Genomic DNA, 22,484 nt, shown 5'->3' with positions numbered 1-22,484 from the left:
CAGCATCTTAGCATCCTGGATGTCACTCTTGGAAATCACAGACCCATATCAGCACCACCAAAGTCCTGGGCTCTCAGAGAGAGGAATAGCTTTGTCAAGGTCACACTGAGTTTGTGGCAGAGCTGGCACAGGAGCTAAAATCTCTCAAGTGCAAGTCCGGGCTCTGTTCCCCACACTCAATAGCTCAAACTCTGCGCAAACTGGAGGCTGGGATTTTCCTCCTGGGAAGCCCTGAGGTGGGCCAGTGCCAACCTTGAGGATGGGCTCGCAAGGAAGTGACATTTGTGAAGACCTAACAGGACAATTCACTGTGTGGTGCTTCACATGCGGAGGCAAGTGGTGAAGGGAGTGATGGAAATGACTCTGGGCTCAGAAGAATCTGCAGCAGCCAGAGTGTTGGCATAGCCTCCTCTCCCTGGGCTTAGGACGCCTGCCCACTTTGGAGAGAAGACAGGGTGATAGAGCGATCCATTCAGCCCCGTTAGCATCCCTCCTGTCTGATAACCCCTATGGAGACTTGGTGAAAGGAGAGACCGGATCTTCAGGAAAGGCACATGCAGAGCCCCCAGTATCCCCACCCAACCCAGACCCCTAGCCTCCCACAGGCACCAGCCCCTCACCTGTTGATGGAACTGACGCTGGGCACCGTGTCATTGTCACACACCCGTTCCGCCAGCAGCCGGTCCCTGATCTCCCAGGCAAACATGGTGGGATTTTGGCGTTTATACTCAGCGATTTTTTCCACCACTTTGGGTGTGGCAACCTTTGGTTTGGATCCTCCAATTACCCCAGGCTTGATGCTCCCCGTCTCATAATACCTAGGACCCAAGGAGAGAGGAGCTTAGCCATGAGAGACCTGGAAAATGGGTGTTGGTAACAAAATAATGGATTATTCTGTCCAGGAAACGTCCAGACCTGTGCTGTCCAGTACGTACCCACTAGCCATAGTGGCTTTTGAACATTTAAAATGTGGCTTGTTTGAATTGAGATGTGCTATAAGTATCAGATACACACCAGGTTTTCAAAACTTAGTACAAAAAAAAGTAAAAATCTCATTAATGATTTTTCTATTGGTTACCTATTGAAATGATCATCTTTTTAATATATTGGGTTAAATAAGCTATAGAATTAAAATTAATTGTACCTCTTTCTTTTTCCTTTTCTAATGTACTATACTACTAGAAAATTTTAAATATCATGCATGGCTCACATTACATTTCTATTGGACAGCGCTGGTCGGAATGCTCTGCATTAATTAATTAGTTAATTAATTAATTAATTCTGTCACATTTATCTACCATTGACAGTTTACAGAAATCTTTCAAGTTGGTTTTCCCCTTTGATCTCCACAACACTTCTAAAGCACATAATTTTGAATTTCTAAAGCACAAAATTCAGTTTTGAATGGCTGAATGAGTGAACGAATGAACAAATAGGTCTCCATCTACAGATATAAACAGAGATCCATAGAGGTTAAATGGCTTGCCCGGGCTCACCCAAGACCCAGTGGCCAAACTAGGACTGTGGCCCAGCCTCCTGAGCTACAATTTCCCCAGAAAGCTGCCCTGTGCCTTTAATTTGCCAGCTCTCCCATCCCCTAGCAGACTCATTCTGTGAAACTGTCCCCCAAAGTGCAACTTCTTTTTCCATAAGAGATAAACAAGAACCCTGGTGTAAAATTACAAAGAGTGTTGGATTCCAGAATTAGCTAGAAATATGAGTTACGTATAAGTCAAAACCCAAGCAATCAGAAAAACAAACAAACAAAAACACCCAACCACAAGTCACCGCAGCTCTTCCAGGGACCGCCCCTGAGGTAAATCACTGTTTCCAAGGACATTTCCATGCTATCAGCTCTTCCTTGTTAATGCAAATAGGATGTCAGAGTTTTACAGTAAAACCGAGACCAGGGAAAAGAGTGCCATGAAAGAATATTTCAGGGGAAAAAAATTACTTGATTCCTTTTCTGAATCTGAGCCTTCACTGGACGTCTCTCTCAACATTGACAGAGGAATTCTTGACTTCCTCTTGCAAAGATTATCTTGCAGTTGAAAAAATTTTTTAATGAAAAAGACATTTTAGAAACTGCTGGAAAATTTTAAACCTAACAAGAGTTTATAATAGGTAAGGGAAAGCGGTGATTCTCCCATGTGATGGGTGGGAAAGGTAACCCAGAACAATGACTGGTTACATTTAAAGAGATGCTTCTCAGCTTGGGTAAGTCTGGTTAGGGCCAAGTTAGTGAACAGTCTAGAAACAGATGAAATAATTTGGGACCAGTGATGTGGATGCACAAATTCTGTTTTTCACTAAGAAGAGTGAGTCATGTACAAATTTGGACCATAAAGCGAAACTCAATCTGTGCTCTTTCATTCTCTAATCGCTAAAAATTTGTTATTAGTCACAGATAGGTTTTAGAAATATCCAAGAAAACACTCTTTTGCCAAAAGTCTAAAAAAAGTATCTAAATCAAAGCACACAGCAATCTCTGCAGATTTGGCAGATCCTTTCAACTTCACAATAGAAAAATATCTGTTACTATCAACACAACAACTCATTATTTAGTCAGAGTGCCTTAAAGTTTACTGAGTCTTCCTTGAATTATCTTCATCCTCACACCAATCCTGAGAGGCCAGCATGGTTTTATAGAAGGGAAAACCGATGATCAGAAGATCAAGTACCTTGCCCAACTCCCTTCTGGAACTTAGAAGCAGTCCTGGGCTTTCAAACCTGATTCTGAATCCAGTGCTCCTTGCCCTAGAACAAACTGCTGCTTTAGTTGTAAAAATTAAAATAATACTAATACTACTAATAATGATCCCATGCAATTGTAGAGAGCTTTACTGTTTACCAGGCATTTCCATATGCATCTTGTCACTCATTCACTCACTTAATCGACAGTCACAGAGGGTCTGTTAGGACAAGGCACTATCTTGGGGCAGGGGTTCAGACACACAGACAACCCTGCGCTCAAATATATTAGCTGAATGGGACTGCAGTATTCATGCAGAAACTCTGAGAGGGTGGCAGGATGAAATCTCACCCCCCAGCACTTGTCCTGCTTGTATGGCTGTGGATGGCAGTGCCCATGGCTCTCCATCCATCCCACCTTAACACGGCCAACCATAGGAGGCTATGGTCTTGATACAAGAGGTCTCTGTCTTCCTTTTGACTGACACATGGGCCAGGCACTTAGAAGGTAGCCCTGTGACTCCAGAAAACCCCAACTGGCAACTGTGTCAGACTAAACAACCACCCTTTCATCTCAGCAAAACAGGCACGCAGCACTTTGGCTTATACACAATAAGACGAACAATAGCCACTAACACACAGTGCAGTTCGGCGCAAAGAACATTAATTTGAGAGTAAAGAGGTGTAGGTGCCAGTCAGTGGCTCTAATACTAACTCGCTGTGTGACCTTGACCAGCTCAACCTCTCTGGGCCTCAGTTATCCCATTTATATAATAAGGGGAGGATGTTCGCCCTGCCTACCTTGCAGGGCTGTTGTGAAGACAGAAATGCAGAATGGTTAAGAAAAAGCTTTGTAAAACATAAAGAGCACGTGTTGCGGATTAAAATCCTCTGAGTGTTTACTACTGTGTAACATACGACCCAATTCCAAATGGCCTGAACCTCCCAGCCAGGCTCCAGTGAAAGAAGACAACAGCCCAGCTTTCTGGGTGGATTTAAATGCCACCGGGCTGTGCCCCTCGAGCCCCTCCAGAGCCTTGAGCTCTGTGGACTGAATGCCCATACTCCTGACAGACCGCCACCTTTCCGAGATGACTCTGCCTGCCCCAGGGACCCTGCCTGCCTTGCCATACAGCCTCTGAAAGCCACAGCCACCACACACCACACGCTCTCGACAATCTGTCACCCTGTGTGTGCCCATCAAATTCTTCGGTGACCAAAAAAAAAAAATCAGTGGATGGAACAACCCCAGTTCAGAAATTCCCAGTCACACTGTTTTAGGGCTGAACTTGTTTCTTAAAAGGCAGTTCTAATTAGAGTGACATTTTGTCCACTGTGGTTCTTAGTTATGAAAATAATGAGCTATGAAATTCCAATTTATTGTTGACAACTTAAACGGCCAGGCACCCGAGCGGCGCGTAACTTCCGAGTGCCACTCTACCTAGTGACAAATCTATTCCGGGCCGCGGGAGGCTGCCGGCTGGGCTTGGGAGGGTCACTGTCTCTCTCCTTCAGTCCCCCAGGGAAGATGTGGAGGGCTCCCGGGCACCAGAACGTGAGGACCCGGCATCTGGATGTCCCCTCTGAGAAGGGCTCAGCATCTTGCCCTGAGAAGATTTCAAATAGCAAGCAAAATGTCGGCTCAGCAAAGACATCTCAGCAAAAACAAAGGAAGGGCCTCTTTTTTCTCTTTCTCTCTACCTCCGTACAATGAGAAGGCTTCCCAAGAAGATATCTAAGATTCACTCAGAGATGGTCTAAAATATTTTTCTTTTCTCTCTCTATCTTGTCTTCATTTCTCTTTCTGTTTCTCTCTCTTTATAAATCAGTCCATTTCTTTTCTGTTTTGTTTTTTCTTTCTCTTTATCTCCCTCTCCTCTAGTTTTTTTTCTTTTTCCTTCGACTTTCACTCTCATCCTCCTGCCTAAAATCACCATCTAACTAAAACACCACGCTGATGTCCTGACCTTCTCCTTGAACTCGGGCTGGGGCTCGTTTGCTGCTGAGTACTAAACAGGAGTGGAGTGCACAGCCTCCATGGCTAGAGTGACCTGGGACGGGCAGGGGCATAAGGAATAAACAGGGGGATATGGTCTCTAAAGGGGCTGCCATACCCCTGGCCCTGAAACCTCTTCTCTCGGCCTCCAGCAAGTCTCCTCAAGGTTAAATACTGTTGTTCCCTCCATCTGAGAGGATGTCTTAAATTCCAGCCGATGGAAGGGAAAGAGTAAGCAGAAAATCACGATGGCACTGACATACTTCAAAATATTTATTTTCTATTCAGGCGCCTGTTCTCAAACCGTAACGCAAGCTACAGGCCAAAGGTTGTTTTCTGACCTGGCAAGAGAAATCCTGAGAGAGCATTGACAGCTAAACCCGAGAATGTTCCTGGCTGCCAGGGCAGACCTATAACAACTTCACATGCCTGGAAACACACTTGCGGCTTTGGTTTGGGAGTACCGTGAGATGCAGATGGTCTTGGAGTTCTTAAGGCCTCTTCCCAGCCCGAGTGCTGGCTGACTGGCTAGATGGACCTGAATCAGTCACTTCGCCCTGTAGATTTGTCTCCTCATCTCAAAACAAGCTTCCCTGGACCATCTCACCCGAGAAAAAAAAACAGGCGCATTAAGAGGCTGCAGAGCCCTCTGGGAGAATTGGCATTGTTAGTATTTTGCTTGCAGCAAATCGCCGGGTCAAGTGGCACCTTTCAAATGTCAGATTTGAGAGTTAGTGTTTGTTTGGGGTTTTTTTTTTCCCCTTCTCTAATTTCATATATATTTAGGATGCCTGTCACTATGCAGGAAACAAAACATACAGAAGGAAAACACTACAGCCCAAAATAATAAGGTAGATGATAACCCAAAACTGAAAATGACAGCTGACTTTTAAAAATGGAATGTGCTTTTTGAAAACATTAAAATGAAACATTGAAGTCTGGTTATGTGATTTTATAACTTGTAGATTTTCCACCCAGCCCTGCTAAGGCCCTGAGCTCACCAAAGATGTGAAGGGAAATTCCCAAGAACCTCTTACTTCTGGGTTCTTTGGAATAATTCACCAGGTTTTCAGAAAACATGTCACCCTCTTATCTGAGTCACCCCGTTCCACAACAGGAGTTTCCTGGGGCTACTTTGAATTGAATGGCCTCAAAAGGGCTTTGCAAACTCCAAAGTGCTATGCATGTGAGAGAAGCGCCACCATGATTCTCACTATGACACTGCCACATTGGACAGCTTCTGGGTCATGTTTTAGGTCATTATTTGAAAAATCAAGGGAAGCCTGAAGCGTCTGCCTTTACCTGCCAAGGATTTTGCTGACACAACCATGGCTGACTCGAAGCTGCCTGGAGATGTCGCAGGGCCTGACACCTTGATGAGCAAGTTCCACTATCCTTTGGCGGACTACATCTGGGAGTGGCCGTCCATTCACAAAAACCCCCCCAAGCTGATTCACTCCTCCATGTCCTGAAACAGATCAGAAACAAAAGGCAAGAGAAAGGGTGGTTAGAACCAGTCACACAGGAGCAGAAACACTGCTTTGAGTACCCAGAGTCCCTCTGATCAGAAATGGCTGCGGGCTGGCTATCTTGAGCCTGGGGTCTGATCATGCAGGCTACATGAACACCTCAGATTGCTTTTTAAAATTAACCTTAGCCTTTGTCCATCTTCAGCCAGTCATTTGGGCTATTGATAGCAAGCATCTCCATACTATGTTTCCTTTAGTTACTAGCATTTTCTTTATAATTTTTTTTAACAATGGAATATATGAAGACCTCAAACTATACCAGGGACAGAACTTATTATATACATGATGCTGAGGTCTAAGATAGATCCTAGGGAGAAAATACATTTCCAAATGCATAAAATTTAAAGAGATTTTTTAAAATGAAACTCTTTCCTTTTAACAAATATCTTTAAAAGTGAAAAGGACTGCTCTAATAAAGCTAGATCTCAGGGGGGGAAAATACTTTTTAAATCAGCAATCTGATTCAAGGGCTAAGGACTTTAAAAAACATTTTTTTTTTAATAGTATCTGCAGATTACTGAGACAAAACCCAACCATTGCCATGATAAAAACCCTTTCTTTAAGAAGGTGCAACTCATACCTCAATAAAGATGGGGAAAAAAATACACAAAAAAGGTGAGGCTGACATGCAGACTTGACCACTGTACCCTCTTAGAGCACACGAAAGAAATGGGTCAAAGGATCACATTTCACTCTAGTGTATCAGGATTTGTTATAAAGGAGTTTCCCTGGAATTTTTGGAGTGTTTTGCAATCAACAAGCAGCTTTAAGTTGGTTCAGGGGAAATAAAGAAGCTGGAGAAGGCTTCTGAGTCCCAGGTTTTACAAGGGCTCTGGGATGGATTTTAAGTAAAAAGAGCTCGGGAAAGTATCTCCTGCACCCAAAAAGCTCCCTTCTCTTACATTAAGGTCCATCTGGAGGGAAACAGGGATCTAAGTAAATGAAGACCCAAACCAGTAAACACAGAGTGATCCAGTGTAGCAACACCATTGACCTCGTAGCTGTTAATCAGCCACTAACTGACATCACTGAGGACTGTCAAAAGCCAGAAGCCAAGTCCAAGCATTCACCAATGCTGCTGGCAGCTCAGAGGTCAAGGAGGGGGAAATCTCCTCCTAAACTGGGACTTGACAGGGACTTGACTGTACCAGGGAAGCCAGGGCATCTCAGAGGTCACACACACACACACACACTCCAACTCTAAAACATAAGGTAGCCACCTCGTCTCAGCTATTCCCCCCCAGTACTCAATTACTATCCGTGTTCATGAACAGTATCTGAAATAGAGGGGGAAACACTACCCATAACATAACCTATTTCCTAAAAACTGCCAAAGCTATTCACTGAAGTTTACCATGAGAGTCCAAATTGAATATTTCCCCAAATTTTCAAGTTCAGGTTGATTTCAAGGGGGAAAAAAAACCCATTTTATAGGTGACGACAGTACTTAATTCTAGTTCTAAGCTGAATTTCTTTTTTGATTTTTAAAATGAGCTTTAAACAGTTTTAATTGTTCTAAAACACTCCAGACATAAGAAAAAGGAAAACCATCTCGAATAGAATTTTACAGTTAAGAACACAACTACATAGTTCATCTAAAACAAAAAGACTGCAGCCACCCCTAGTCAAGGGGCTTAAGAAAGCTTTGTTCTGGGGTTGGGAGCACCTAATAAAAAAGAGTTATATGGATCTTTCAATAATAGGCTGGATTTAAGAGGCAAGTAAATTGAAAATTGGTACAAGCTTATCTGAGAGGACAAAAAGGAAGCTAAAAGCACCTAGCACACTTTTGAGATAACCTACTAGTCCAGGCATTGGAGCCATCTGTAACGGCCTGTTCCCTATACTACTGGCAATTTAAATTTTCTGCCCAAAACACAGTGGCAAACTTCAGAGGACTTAAATTCCAAAAGCAGTCCTGCAGGACATTTGTGAGCTTTGAGGACTGTTTGTATCATGGAAAAAAACCTAAGGGTCAGACACTCTAGGTGACAGCAGGTCCCCACACCCTCTAGTCTTGACCTCAAAGGCCAGGCTACCAATGCTCTTGCAGAGTCTGATCCACATATCCACAGCTGACACCAGACCCAGGATGACCTGGGGGTCCCCTATGTCCCTCAACTTCCTGGAAAGGCCCCCAAACCCACTTGGCCCTCTGCCTCTCTCCCAGTCCTATCTATTAGAGCATGTCAAGGGTGGTGGGTTGGTGATTTAAAACTGGAGTCTGAGAAGGCAAGGTCTCTCACTTACCCCAAGACTGGAAAGAAGTGAAACCAGAAACCCGAGAGAAGTGAGACAAGAGGACAGGGAAAGAAATCAGGAAAAGAAATGTGAGGGCAAGTGTACAAAGAGCGGGAACTCAATGAAATGAGACACACAGCAAGGAGAGAGAGCCTGGAAGGGAAGCCTCAGGTTAGAAATGAAGAGGAGGAGAAAAAGGAATGGATTGGCCAGAACGGGGAGAAGAGAAAGGAAAGAAAGGTAAATGTGGTGTACAGTGGGAGGCAATAAGAGAGAAGAGAAAAACGGAGGAAGCCTAGCATGGGGGCATTTGGAAGACAGGGGACATCTGTGGAGGGGGACCTTTGTTTTCTGGGACCCCCCAGCTCCAGCCCTTCACTTCTTCAGAGAAGCCAAGTCCCATCCTCTACTTCCTATGGACTCCAGCTGAGTGAGGGTTCATCATGTGGGAGGTGCTGGAGGGGAAGACATGGACTCAGCTACACTTTTCAGGGCCAAGTAGAATTTACAGAGAGACTGACAGAGAGACAGATGCAGACAAATCAAGGCAAAGACCAGGAAACAGACACGCAGATACAAAAGAAACACAACCCCGCCTCCATAGGGCAAACAGAGCAGGGTTTGGAGGAGGGGAGGGCAGGGGAGAAGGGTTGAACTGCAGATGCCCCTGGGGCCTTCGTGGCTCTGGTCTGGAAGGGGCTGGACTCCACAGATGCTCCTCAGGCCCTGATAAGGACATGCTGCCCACCAGGGTCCCCCTGTCCACAGCCCCAAAGACCACACCTGGGCATAGCATCTTGGGGAGAAGGTCTGTGCTGACTCAGTGGTAGATTCAACTCCAGGATCCACAGGGTCATTGAAATTCCCCCTATTGACATCAGAGAGGATGAATGAAGGGACACACAAACATGCAAACAGGAACACAGGAAAGGCAGGGATGAAATCTCCTTAATGGACTCTCTGACAGACAGGTGCTGGCACACATGGACAGTGGGGCCATGGATACAGACATAGTTAAACCAGACGGATAGTGCCTTGCACTTGTGTGCAGCCACCCAGATGTCCGCTGCCCACTCTCTGGAATCTGAGTCCCTCTCTCTCCCCTTCTGTGAATCCTCAAAAGACTGCCTCCAGCTTTGTCCATGTGAACTTCCTGTCAGTCCTTTTGTCTGTCTGACCTCAAGATCACACTCTGTAAAATGGGTGTAGCTGAAAGTTTAGAAGACACTCGGGGAGGAGACTGGATATAAAAGTGCTTTATAACTGGTAACTAGCTGGGGGTGGAGGCAACAGAACTCAGAAGCCCATATCCTGGCGATGCCTGCCCCTCCCCCTACACCACCTCCCCACAGAAGCCACCCTCTAGTGGGGGGAGAGGGGAAAGGAGTTGGAGGAAGAAACTGACCAGGGCCAAGAAGGAATATGAGAAGGTGGGACATGGTCTGAGCCCCTACTAACCAGGCAACTTCTCAGGATCTACTGTGCACCCCTCCACTCAATCTCCAACAAATTGGGGCCTACATTGTGCAAGCAAATAGCTTTGGGCGTCAGAACCAACGGCACTTCCAGAGAAGGCAGCTCTGGAAGCTAGGCAGGCTGGGGCCAAGCCCCCACCATGCTGCAGGGGAAATTGAAAACGGAAGGAGGGAGCACTTCTCAAGGAGGGGGCAGATGACAGCTGGGACAAGGAGGGACAGAGACAGGCATTAGCGGTTGGCTAACCTGCACCTGGAAGGAGCTGCCTTCTTCACCCTCATGCACAGTCATGGGACCACCAGTTCTGATGTGATTTCCCCAAGGGCTGGGACACAACCTCTGGGCCGCCAGGCTCTGTGCAGAAGAAGGCAGTAAGCGGATCCCTGCAGGCGAGGATAGAAGCGCAAGGGCAGCCCTCCTCATTTTGTCCTCAAATCGCTCCTTGACTAAGCTAAGGGCTTGGTCACCTCTCAGAGTACTGACCCCAACTCCTTTGCTTTCTGGCTCACTCTGAGAGATCAGAGCCTCCCCTGAGCCGGGCTAAGTCTGCACAGGAGACGGCTGCTGGGGGCGCTGGGGTCACCACGAACCGGAAACCGTTTTGGCATAGGCCCCAAACGGTGAGGAATCGTTTGGGCTGGAATCCGAGAAATCCGCTTCTCTCCACAAATCTCTCCGCTGCTTTGGTGGATGATCTCGGACTCGGGAAACTGACACAAAGAGAAACTGACTTGCCCGCAGCCGGCCCCGCAGCCTAGATCAGCATTTCCCAGCCTACCAGGCCATTCGGCCCTCCCGGGCAGAAACGGACACATTCGCCCGGGAAGCTCGCCTTCTCTCCAGCCGGGTCTCTGCTGCCTTTGTTAAATAGGGGATCCAAGGCTAAGTAAGCAGGATCCTGGGCTGTCTGAAGCCTTGGGGAGGGCTCCCAGCGCAGAAGCAATTCCCTGACCGGAGGCCCGTGGGGGCCCGAGCTGGGCACCCAGCTGGATGCCGCCGAAGCCTGGCGCCTTGCTCCAGCCCAGCTGTGCAGCGCTCAGAAAGAAAATACGATTCGTTCCACTTGGAATTTCCTCGAAATCTCCGAATCTAATCCGGCGTTAACTCACCGTGAGAGGTGCGCTCATCTCACAGGAGGGTGTGCTAATGGGTGAACTGGCAGATCCCGACGGGTCAGGCAGCCGGCCAGTCTCGCCTGCACCCAAAATGACCCTTCCCGTCTCCTACACACGTGATGTCTTTCAGAAGGCGAGGGTGCCTGTATGGTGACTAATTGGCTTCTTCGTCTTGATTTTTTTTTTTTTTTTTTTTAAGGGGAGAAGCCATCATGAGGCAAGTGTCCTGAAGAGGACTTGATTGTGTCTTTAAGGGTCTCTGTATGAACTGGAGGCTTCTAAGCAGAAGCTCAGCTCAGGGACGGTTACTTCGTTGATTTTTCAAATCCCACTCCTCAACTCCAGGATGCCTTTGGAGCTCTGAACCTGGTGTCCTCGCTTAGCTCTCAACCTCTTCCTCCACACATACAAGCACACAGGCACTTTTGGGGCCCCACTTTCCCTCCAAGCCCCAGTTTTGATCAGCCCCACCGCTGAAAAAGGCGCCATCGCGATCGGGGTGTGGGGCGCAGTCTAAGACTCAGACTGACCTCTCCCTGCAACTTCGTACCCTCCAACTGGCCCGGCCCAAAGCCCTCTCCGGGTCCGAGTCAGGAATCTCCCGGCACGCTGAGATGTTGCTGCCGGAGCCCCGGAAAGACTGCAGCTCGCTGCCTACACTACCGGTTGCTGGAGGCGGGATTCCCGGTGCCAGGTGCTCCGGCCGGGTCGACCAGGCGTTTTGCTCCACATCCCCTGCCTGGAAGCCCTGCACTTTGCAAACTTGACTGCGCGGCCACAAAAGTCCTGGGTCCTCCCGTCCTTAGTACCTGCCCGCGGTCCGGCACCCCCAACCCCGTCCCGGCGGGAGAGTGAGAGAAGCGAGCTCGCCGCCTACTTACTATGCATGGATGCAAACGGGTCGTGCTTACAGTGTATTTCCATCGGGGCGCTCCAGACTGCAGGCCGGCCGACGCTGCCGCCTCCCGGCGCCAAGGGGCTGCCCAGCGAGGCTACGGAGCCGCGCCGCCAGGCCGGGAACTGTGCGAGCTGGGCTCAGAAAGCACTGCTGGAGCTTCTGTTCCTCTCTGAGAGCCGCTCTGCCGGAGATCGCCGAGAGCTGCGCCTTGAGGCGGGAACGGCGCTAGTACAGTCCGGCTGGGAGCGGTGCGCCCAACTCCTGGTGGCTTCCCTCCCGGGCTGGCTCAGGCGTCGGCTCCGCACCCGGCCCAGGGTAGCTGCGGCCAAGGCGCCCGCAGCTTCGGGGGCATAGTTTAGGGGCCCGCCTCCGGGACGGCCTGGAGCCCCCCCGCCTCCTGTAGGAGCGGCTCTAAGGAGGCCTGTGGGACACACAGCCCTTGGATTCACTCGGGGGGCAGCGAGGCCCGCGGGTTGCCAGGCTGGTTCCGCGGCCTCGCTGCCTCTGGAGTCTCTCCTCGATCCCTCGGTCTCCACCGGATCCTTTCCCTTTCTGCTTCTTTGAGTCTCTGGGGCTCGGACTTGCCGCTGCAGCTTCTCTCCACCCGGCTCTCCGACGTCTCGGACGAAGTTGCAAAGAACTTCCTCTCTGGCGGCGCTGGGGTCCTGGCGGGTTCTGAGACGCTTATGCCACTGAGGTTGGAGCCAAGACTCTGGAGTCCCCGGGATCCCGCAGCCCTCACACCCTGGGACCCACTGCCTTCAAAGTTCCCTCGGCCCCCGCTGCTCCTTCATCGCCGGGACCAGGAATGGGGACAACAGCGACGATCTCCTCCTCGCCTGAGTATCTGTCTCGCACCCACCAACTCTTCGAGCTTCCGCTGCCTTCTCTCGGGGGTCTGGTTCGACTGTCTTTCAGTTGCCTCTTCCGGGACGGCCGCCGCGCCTGCCCCAGGCGTAGAGCGAGGGACACAGAAGAGAGCGAAAGGTCCCCTAGACCAAGGCCGCCGGGACTGCCGGTGCAGAGATGCAGCCTCTATCTGCTTTGACTCCCAGCGTTACCGCCGCAGCCGCAGCCGCCGCCGCCGGCGCTAGCCCTCCGCCTGTTCGGCGCGCACAGTGCGCCACCGCGCCGCCCCGGAGCCGCTTTCAGGACCCGCTGCGTGTGGACAGCGCCGCCCGGGGCTCAGCCTCCCTCCGGGCGGGGGCGGGGGCGGGGCGGGGGCTAACCTGCCAATCACGCTTCATCAAGCCAGTCAGAGCGGTGGCAGCCGGCTCTGACCCGAGACACCGCCCCATTGGCTGAGCAACCGGCGGGCTCCGCCTGATTAGCCGATACCTGGGCAATGGGAGAGAATGGGAGGCGGGGCCCAGGCGGCGGCGCCACGTTCATTGACAAACGCGCGGGGCGAAGGCCTAGTGGAGCGCGGACTGGGGGAGGGGGAAGGGGGTCAACACAGTGCCTGGAGAGTCGAGCTGCAGGTCCAGCAGGAACCTGGCCTCCTCTCCGCGGCATTGGGACCCAGGGATGCCCTGAGGGATTAAGGGCAGCCGAGGCGGGGATGGGGGGTGGGGAGTGAGGGTGGGGAAATAGTCTCCAGAAAACGCGCGCGCGCGCGCACACACACACACACACACACACACACAACGGATGTTGGAGGAAAACAAGGAGCTCAGTAGAGATCAGGCTTTCAATCTAAGCACTATCAGACTCGCGATGGAAACGTAGTGTGTGCACATCTGCTCCGTTCTGACCTCAGTTTCCTCATCTGTAAAATGGGCAGAGTTGGCTTACCTAGTTTTTAATGAAGGCTCCTTCCAGCGGAAATATTTCATAGTTTTATCAAGCGCCAACTAAGCTGACGCTGCCGCCTCCTTGTCCACCGTCCTCCCCTGCTCTAACTCAAGGGCCCCCAATTCTAAGCTAACCGTAGGCAGAGACATAGAAGGGGAAAATCTCATAGTCCTTTAAAGTTAGTAACCAGGGTGCTCCTGGGGGAGAGGTCTATCTGAGGCTTTGGACCAGGTTGCCCAAGCACTGAGCCGTGAGCCCCTCTTTCCAGCCTCAGACCAGGAGCTGTCAGACACTTTGGGGGCTAGTGATATGCACAGCTGAAGGCTTCTGTGTGCAGGGGTAATTCTGCATCCGGAGCAAGGCCTCTTGGGAACTGAATGAATCCAGTCCCGGCCAGTGCTAATGAGAGTCCCTGAAGCGGGAGGGCGCATTCAATCTGCAAGGGCCACGCAGAGCTGCACTAAGGGTGCTACTGTGCTGCAGCTCTGTCGTCGAGAAAACCCAACTTTTCCTCTCCTGGGTAAGTTCTTGTCGCTTTTAAGACAAAATGAGTGGATGTCTAGCAGGACTCTTTTGGTCCAGAAGGGCAGGGTCTTTGGCCAAAGAGACTCAGTTTCTCAGGCGTGTCAGGCTCTGGGACCACAATCAAAGGAACTGGACAACAGACATTCTACACCCAGGAGGCAATAGTTCTGTGAGAGCCTATGTGCGCCTGAGCCCCGCCCTGGAATAGTAACTGAAGATTCCCCTGTCCCAGCAGCTCACGGGAGTTGTCCAAGACCCACCGTTTCGAATTCATAAGTGATGATCTTCTAATATTAAACATAAATCCACCAAAGCAAGGGCTCTGAGATGCCTGCTCTGGGCTTGTAAGGAGGACAGAGCACAGGTTGATCCTGGGAGGACTCCCAGGTTGTTTTCTACTTCAGTCTCCCTTCTCTCTACCTCCGTCCAATTTCTCACACTCCTACATGGGATCAGCCCTTGGACCCGTCTTCTGTTCCTGCCCCAGATCCAGCTGCCCCTGAATGGTAGATAAGTTTCCGGCGGTGACACCGTCCCCACCCCCTCCAGGGCACAGCTGCGGAAAACAGACCCAGGAAGTCATCTGCGGGCCCAGGAGGCTGCGTATGCACAGGGGTGGGGTGGCAGTGGGTGTTATCTCTCCTTTGTCTGGAACCCCGCCTGTCCTGATCTTCGACCATACTCCCCTCGCCTTGGACCAGGAGGATCGCAATGTCGCAGAGGGACCAGGATGGTTGGGGTTCCTGCGTTCATTCCAGCCGGTGGCGCTCGATGGATCAAAAGTGGACTAAGAATTCGACGTGGCGGCTCTGTGTTCCCACCGGAGAGGCGGGAGTATGGGGATGCTCAAAGGGTCGCAGCCAGTGACACCTCTACCTCCAGCCCCGCTCTAGTTCAGGCCTAGAAACTCAGATTCTAAAGTCTTAGAGCTAAAAGGGCCCTGAGGCTAGGCCTTCTCCATTTTACAGATATGAAACCTGAGGCCAAGACAGGAGGCTACCTGTCCAAGGTCACATAACAAGTCCCAGGTAGAGGAAACGCTGTGAACTGGAAATCTCTTTCTCAGACGGGTTTCTCCAGAGCCACTCTTGGGATGATGGGGCGGGGTTTTTTTTGGGGGGGGTGGAGGGGAAACCCAGCCAGGATATGTCCATACACACCGATTTTCCTTCCGATACCAGTGCGGCTTGGACCGAATCCCCCCAAAGCGCTGCCAGGGTTGAATGGAACCACATATATTAATTACCTGAACTGGAATAGGTCGGCTTCCCATTTCACACAGAAGACTTTCGCCTTCAGGACGGTGTTGGGCAGCCTAACCTGGGCGGCGAGAGCAGCCCCCTTTCTCACGTTGTGGTGCACAGGGCAGAGGGTGTTTCCTTTTGGATATGGGATTATTCACAGCTGCCTGAGCGTGCCGGCCTCCCGGAACTTCTAACTCCAAGAGGCGCCATCAGATATCCTGGCCACCTAACCCAGCCTTATAGGCCAGCAAATGGTGGCCCAGAGAAGTTACTTGACTATCCGGGATAACACAGCGATTCCTTGACCAAGCCGGGCACCGCGCCTCACTCCTGCCTCCGAAAGCTCACCAGCCCACGAGTCTGCGTCCAGGAGAGAGAGGCTATCGGGGGTTGGTCTCCACGCTGTGCTGAATGCGGTAGGGTGTCGCTGTGCCCAACGGTCGCGTGCTTTCTTTCCTCCTCTGCATGACTTTGGGCCGGGCCTTGTCTTAAGCGGCGGAGGCAGGAGACGGGGAAAGGAAACCCCCCGGAAAGAAATTTAACTTGTGTAAATGGAATTGCCTTTGAAAGTTTTGTTATTGAAAGAAAGCCCATTGAGAATAATGTTTGAGAAGCCACTTTCAGAGGAATGCCCACCTCCACCTCGGTCTCCATACACAAACTTGGCTTTACTCGGAACACACGCCCTCCCCGCCTCCCCCTCCCTCCCCCTGGGCCAGCCCCTCCTGCACCCAGCGGCATCTGGGGGTTGGGGCTGCTACAGTGCTCCCTGGGCCTGAAATCGACTCCCGAAGCCCAAGTCCAGCTCATCTTCCTTCTGGTGCTTTGGATAAAGCGAGGCCTACAGGGCTCAGATTGGTTGCTCAGTTCGAGAAAGCCAGAGAGGCCCTAGCAGTGCTGTCCTAACTTGGTGGGTCCTCTCTCACCCTCATTTTAAAAGCATCACAGAGAGAAAGCAACTGACCCTAAGTTACACAAGCTAGTCGGGTCAGAGCCAATTCCTGCATGATTCCTGCGCCTGGATCAGTGGTCTGCTCTGCCTGGCCCAAGTCTGTTTGTAGGAATGGTCGAAGTGGGAGAAAAAAGGGGAAAATTTAACCAGATTTTTCAAGAACTGTGCAAAGTGCCTTTGTCAGGGTTTGTTATCATTACCAGCGCACCTCAAAAGCCAGGGACTCTGGGACTATGTTTACTTCTCCCAAAGACGAGTCCTGCTTCTCCTAGGGCTCAGCTTCCCCATGTGTCTGAAAAGAATCCCTGAGATGAGACCTCCCAAGGTTCTTAAAGATGAAGATCCATGGTAGAGGGTATTATTCCACCAGGCTCATTCCAGAGCTAGGGGAATGGATGCCAGCACGCAGGCTGTGTTCAGCCTATCCTGGTCTCCCTGGCCTTGGGACTCCTTAACCCTCACCTCAGCTAATTTGCCTAATTGTCATTTTCCTCCAAGGGAGGCTGTGGGGGGAGGGGGATGCATGGAGCTCTATCGCCTTTTCCAGCAAGAATGAGAGGTTTAAGGGCAGAAAAATTACCTTTCAGTCCTACGCCCTCCATACTTCCTTCTGTATGATCTCAAATAAGTCCCTGCCCCTCTCTGGACCTCAGTTTTTCCTTTTTTGGTACCACAAGGAAGAGGCTAGACAAGAATACCCTTAAGTGGCTTCTTGCTCAGGTAGAACCTCACCGACCTTGGGCTTACATTTAGAATGGCATATATGCCTTCCCCATTATACAGATGGGGAAACTGAGGTCAAACGAAGGAATGGAATACAGTTCTAAAGGAGGGAAAGGGCCATTAAGCGACTCATACAAGGTCCTGAAGTTGGGAGAAGGGAGAGGCCTGAGCAAAAACCCCAAAACCAGACCTAGACGCCCCCATCCTGGCCAGTTTCTCAGCTCTCTTTTCTTTCCCGGCCCAGGCTGGTGCAGACAGGCGGAAGTATAGTATTACCTGAGATACTGCCCTTTCCCAGGCAGGGCCCTCACCCAACCCGTCGGTGAAGAGGGGGCATGGCTCTCCAGATTTTTAAACTCTGGCCAGCCTAGGGGTCCTCAGCCCCACCCAGGCCTGTCTCGCAGAGGAATGAAATGCTTTATTGATTAAACGATTATTCAGGCGATTGAACTAATCAAAGAGCCCATCGACCGCCATGAATTACAGTCTTCGTAGGCACCTTGTCTGGAGAGGCAGCTGGGCCAGCCATACAGACCCTCTAGTGGACCCTCACAGGCCTCTGACCCGTTCCCAACACACACACCACACACACACACACCCTAGTCCCCAGTGCAGACACCTATGGAGTCTCACCTACTAAGTGACCCACTGCGGAGTAGTGGGGAGAGTAGGGATGGAGCAGAAGGGGATTCCAGGTTCCCTTTCCTGTGCCTTTACCCTGGGGAATCCTCTTCAATTCCCTGCCTCTTAGATTTCTGCCCTCACTTCTCTTCAGTAATGATTTTGGAAACACATATATGCCTAGGTCCTGGGTTTCAGATACAAGTTCACCCCCCACCTCTCTCTCTGCTTTTTGACCTGTATTTAGGGCGGGGGTAGAGGTGGGTGCTCACAGAACCATATGGATAGGGGGAGGGGAGTTCTGTCAGGGCCAGAAGTGTGTTTGGATGGGGGTTTAGCACGTTTGAGCTAATGAGTAAAAGAGGTGCCCATAACTGGCTTTTACCTCAAGCTTCCTGCTGCCTTCCACCTCCTCTCAGACATAAACACACCCTGCCACCCACTGCCTGGGCCTGTGGGAGGAACACCAGGCTCTGTGCCAGGGAGGCCTCTGTGCATATAGGTTCAGAGCTGGATGCCCCAGTTAGGCACACATGTCCACCTACTTGTGCTCTCCTCCAGGCACCCACAAGATAAAACCTGAGCGCACACGCGCGTGCACACACAAACACACCAGTGACAGAGGCTTGTCTAAGTAAGAGCTAAGGCAGGCTGGGGGTCCCTAGAAATGTCACAACTAGCCTGCAGGTAGGCTGCCTCCTCTTACCTGCCAAGGTCGTGTCTGCAACGTGAGACCCTTTTGTACAAATGGTAAGCTCAACAGTACCCACAGACGGAAGCAGTGTGTACCACACAACGAAGGGCTGCACACCTTCACTCCTGTTCTCTCAACAGAATGGAACCTGAGCCTGACTGATGGCAGACTTAGTACAACAGATCCCCACAGGTCCCAGACCCATCTTTGTGCCTAGAGGCAGGCACTTTTGTGTACATTGGCATGTGCACAGTGAACAGCTGTTGACATCCAAAAATGGAGGGGTCGGTGTAACCATCTTATTCTCACTTCCAGAATCACTTGGGATGTGACGGGGAAACACAATCCCTTAAAGGAGTAGATGTACACTCAAACACTCATCCAAATTATGTATACGCCACTCATAGACACACATTTTGGTTACTCAAAAGAACGGTACCCAGGAACAGCAACTCATAAACACATACTAACAGACTCATGAATATAAAGCTACATATACACAGGCACATAGATTCTTCAACACACACTCAAAATTTTTGATTATATATATATATATAATCATCACAAGCTCATTGTCACTCATGCACACCCTGAGCCCCTATGTAAACACACAGACCCAAACAAACTTTCAGACTCCCAGATAAACATCCACATAAACATTCAGAAACAGAGAAAAACACACGCAAACTCGCAAACACTTGGACTGATGCAGAAGTGTGTGAACAGATTGGAGAAAAGAAACGTGCCGCAGACAGTCGCGCAGTCAATCCCTGCGAAAATGAGACGCGCCCCCTCCCCCAGGGTCGAAGTGTTTGAGGGCCAGTGCCCGGCTGGGTCTCTGAGTTAGCACGCCTAGAGCCCGTATCGCGGTCCTACCTGTCCTGCCGGTCCGAGGAGTCGGGTAATTTTTCTCTAAATCCATTTTGATTTTTCAGAACTTGATGTAATGGACAGGGAAAAAGTTTCCACTTTTTGGTGCTTTTTTTTTTTTTTTTGGGTCTCAGGGGCCGCTCGCAGGTCGGAATAATTCAAGCCTTCCGCTCCCCCGCCGAGCTGGGGTAGCTGATCACTGAGCTGAAACTAAACGTTTTAGGTGGAAAAAAAGCGTCCGAAGGCACCGTGAAATGATTAAGGAACTAAAGAGCTTCTCGCCATGTGAGATCATGTCCTGTTCTCGCCAACATCACAAGATGTCCCCAGACACGCCGCGCCCCCAGCGTGCCTCCCCGCACTGCAGGCCCCGAGCTGGGAAAGGGTGTCCGCGCTCTGCGGCCCGGCCTGCTCAGCTGGCCAGACGGGGCGGGCCGGGCCGGGCCGGCAGCAGTGCGGGAGGCCGGGAGAGCAGCAATGCTGCCGCCGCGCCGCCCTGAACTTTTATAGGGGGTTGCGGGGGAGGGACGGACGGCTTCAGATGGAGCCGAGCTCTAGCCTGCGTTCTAACGGCAAGGAGCCGACCGCAGGCGAGCCGGGACCCCTGGCGTCGCGACCGCACCTTTTACAAATCCCTGAGTCTGGGTGTCGCGGTCCTCTGCTCTGTGCGCGAGGCCGGTGACCCCTTTAGGTGCAAACCCCGCCACGTAAGAGGGTGCAGGCCGCGTTTTTGTTTTTTAAGAAATTAACCACTCTGCCAAGCAGGTGCAGTTGAAAGGAGTGTAGAGGGAAGCCGTGTTGCCAGGCATAGAGGGGGGCGTTCCAGTTTCCTCAGATTCACCCCTAGGGCGGCGTCCGCCCTCCAGAGCTCTCAGCCACTCCACCCCACCGCAGTTTGCAGCTCTATTATTACTATTGCTGTGTCCCTGACTCCAGGGCAGTGCCAGAACCCTAGAGCGCCCAGGTACCATTCCTGGCCCCAGAGCCTTTCCACACACCATGTCCCATCCTGGCCCCGAGCACAGAGGTTAAGCTGTGAAATGCTGGAGATAAAATCCCGGCCTCCGCTTTGGAACACCCGGGCTGAGCAGAACCTTCTCAGGAGGTTCTGGAGGTTGACATGAGTCCCGGACACCTTACCCCGGCCCATAAGTGGAATCCCCTTGCCCTCCAGCCCCGAGACGTTAAGGCGTCCCCGAGCCCCAAGACTTGACTTCAGAGGGGAAATCAGAGAGACCGCGCAGAAGTTTGGCATGTCCAGCCCGCTCTCTTCGGCCCAGGCTCAAGACTTCCCTCCCCTTTCTCCTCCCAAGTCCTGAGTCCAGCTGCTGGGCTTGTCCACTGGAAGCCCGTGGGGCCCCGCTGCGGGGTGGTCGCAGGGGCAAAGTTCTCCAGGGCGGGGGAGAGATCCGCAGGAGGACTCTTGGCCCGGACAATGGCAGTTTCGAAAAGTGAATCGTCCTCAGCGAGAGTGTTGTTTGTTTTTTGGAGGGGGTGGTCACGAGGATGGGCCGCAACCTTGGGGGAAGAGCCCAGGGCTCGAGAAAAGGGGGCGGGGGGCTCGGGAACCGGACATCGCTTATCCACTGAGCCGATTTCGCCACAATCGGAAACTTGGCTGTGGATTCCCCGGCGGCTCCCTCCCCCACCCCCCCACAAGTAGTCTGCGCAGTCCCGCTGCGCCGCCTCTTCCTGCAGCCTATGCGTCCGGGTCCGTGCCCCGGCGACTTGATTTTTGGCCATCTCCAAGCACTCGACTCTTCCTCCGCAACCGGGCCCCAGCCCTTGCTTCCCGCCCTCCCGCCTAGCCCGCGCGGGGAGGCTGCGCAGAGGAGGAGCGGCCTGTCCGCGCCTAGAGATCAAAAAGCCCTCCCGGAATTGACATTTCATCCCGGGCTGGGGACGGGAATTGTTTGCGGGTTTTGTTTTGTTTTGTTTTGTCTATTTAGAGGGTTTGTTTTGTTTTTGTTTGTTTTCTTTTCATTATCCATGTGAGTGTTTTGTTTCGGGTGTTTTGCGTGTTGGTTGTTCGTGGATTTCATTTTAGCGGGTTTTGCTCTGTGAGTCTTGGTCTTTTCTGTCTTCTGTTTTGATTTTGTGTGCGTGTTGTACTTTGTCCTTGTAGGCTTTTGTGTGTCGTTTGGAAGGCTGTTCTTTCTACGTGGTGTTTTGATGTGTTTTTATTTTGTACTAGTGGGTGTCGTTTGTGTGTTTTGAGTTAGGTGAATTTTGTGTTTGTATGGGTTTTGTTTTCTTCGATTTTGATTTTGTTTTTATGAGCAGTGCGTTTGATGGGGGTTTTGGTTTATGTTTTCGTGTGTTGGCTTTAGTTTTTGTGTTTGTGGGATGCTTTGGTGAGTTTTGCGTGTGTGTTTGGCTTTGTGAGGCTTTTGGATTAGGGAGGGGACACCGGCCACTTCTTCATTCTTGTCCGCACCCAGGAAGGGCAGAGGATTAGGCCAAGCACCAGGACCCGTGGACTCGCGGTGCTCGGAAACACCTGACCCCCGCGTGGCCGAGCCGTACTCTGGGCGCTCCAGACCAACGCGAAACAAATACGTGTTCCCGAGGGGGCGCCCGCCCTTACTCATAACCCCGCCGGTCTTGTGGCGCCAGTGCCCAGAATTCACAGAGCGCCCCCCCCCCGCGGGGTATCCAGGCCCAACCGTCATCCCCTTGCCCACCCTGCCCGCTGTGGGTTGACCTCCCCTTGCGCCTGGCCAGCGTGCTTCGGACCTCCTGGACTCCCGCAGCGTTGGACCAAGGGGCTGCTCCCTGATGCAGAGAAGGTGGCGAACCTCTTCGGGGGACCCGGAATTGATGCTGCGACCTTAGAGATACTGGGCAAGGGGCTATGAACGCATAGAGTCTTAGGCGCAGATCGGCATTGGAACCCCCGAAAAATCCCCCATCTCACTTGGCCGCAGCCCTAGAATCCTAGAAACCCAACTCTGCTCAGCTTTCGGTTTGGAGAACTTGCCCTAGTTTGCAACCATCGACATACAAATCCACCCTCGAACATACGCCTACACAGCTAGAGAGCGAGAGCCAGCGAGCCGGCGCCTTGATAGCAGCGGCCTGCGTGGCTGAACCAGCGCTGGCACCACTTCAAGGG

At 51.4% G+C, this 22,484-nt stretch overlaps 1 protein-coding gene across 2 annotated transcripts in view; it reads right to left on the bottom strand.

Moving 5' to 3' along the window:
- The window catches only part of PAX5 (paired box 5), a 190,089-nt gene extending 170,357 nt beyond the window's left edge, over positions 1-19,732 (bottom strand). Inside the window, exons 1-3 of one of the 2 annotated variants that reach the window (XM_027105494.1) lie at positions 19,376-19,732; positions 5,990-6,155; positions 621-818 (exon numbers count right to left, since the gene is read on the bottom strand). In XM_027105494.1, coding sequence (XP_026961295.1) covers positions 621-818; positions 5,990-6,155; positions 19,376-19,421 — 410 coding nt within the window. In that variant the 5' untranslated portion in view covers positions 19,422-19,732. Of the gene's footprint in view, positions 1-620; positions 819-5,989; positions 6,156-11,929; positions 12,917-19,375 lie in introns of those variants that run through there. The other variant, XM_027105495.1, reaches the window with a different exon arrangement.
- Positions 19,733-22,484: the final 2,752 nt, after the last annotated feature.

Source organism: Aethalodelphis obliquidens, unplaced genomic scaffold (assembly GCF_003676395.1).
Source record: "Aethalodelphis obliquidens isolate GAN/ISIS:26980383/991018 unplaced genomic scaffold, ASM367639v1 scaffold7, whole genome shotgun sequence".
NCBI lineage: Eukaryota > Metazoa > Chordata > Mammalia > Artiodactyla > Delphinidae > Aethalodelphis > Aethalodelphis obliquidens.
This window is presented reverse-complemented; position numbering and strand designations above follow the sequence as displayed.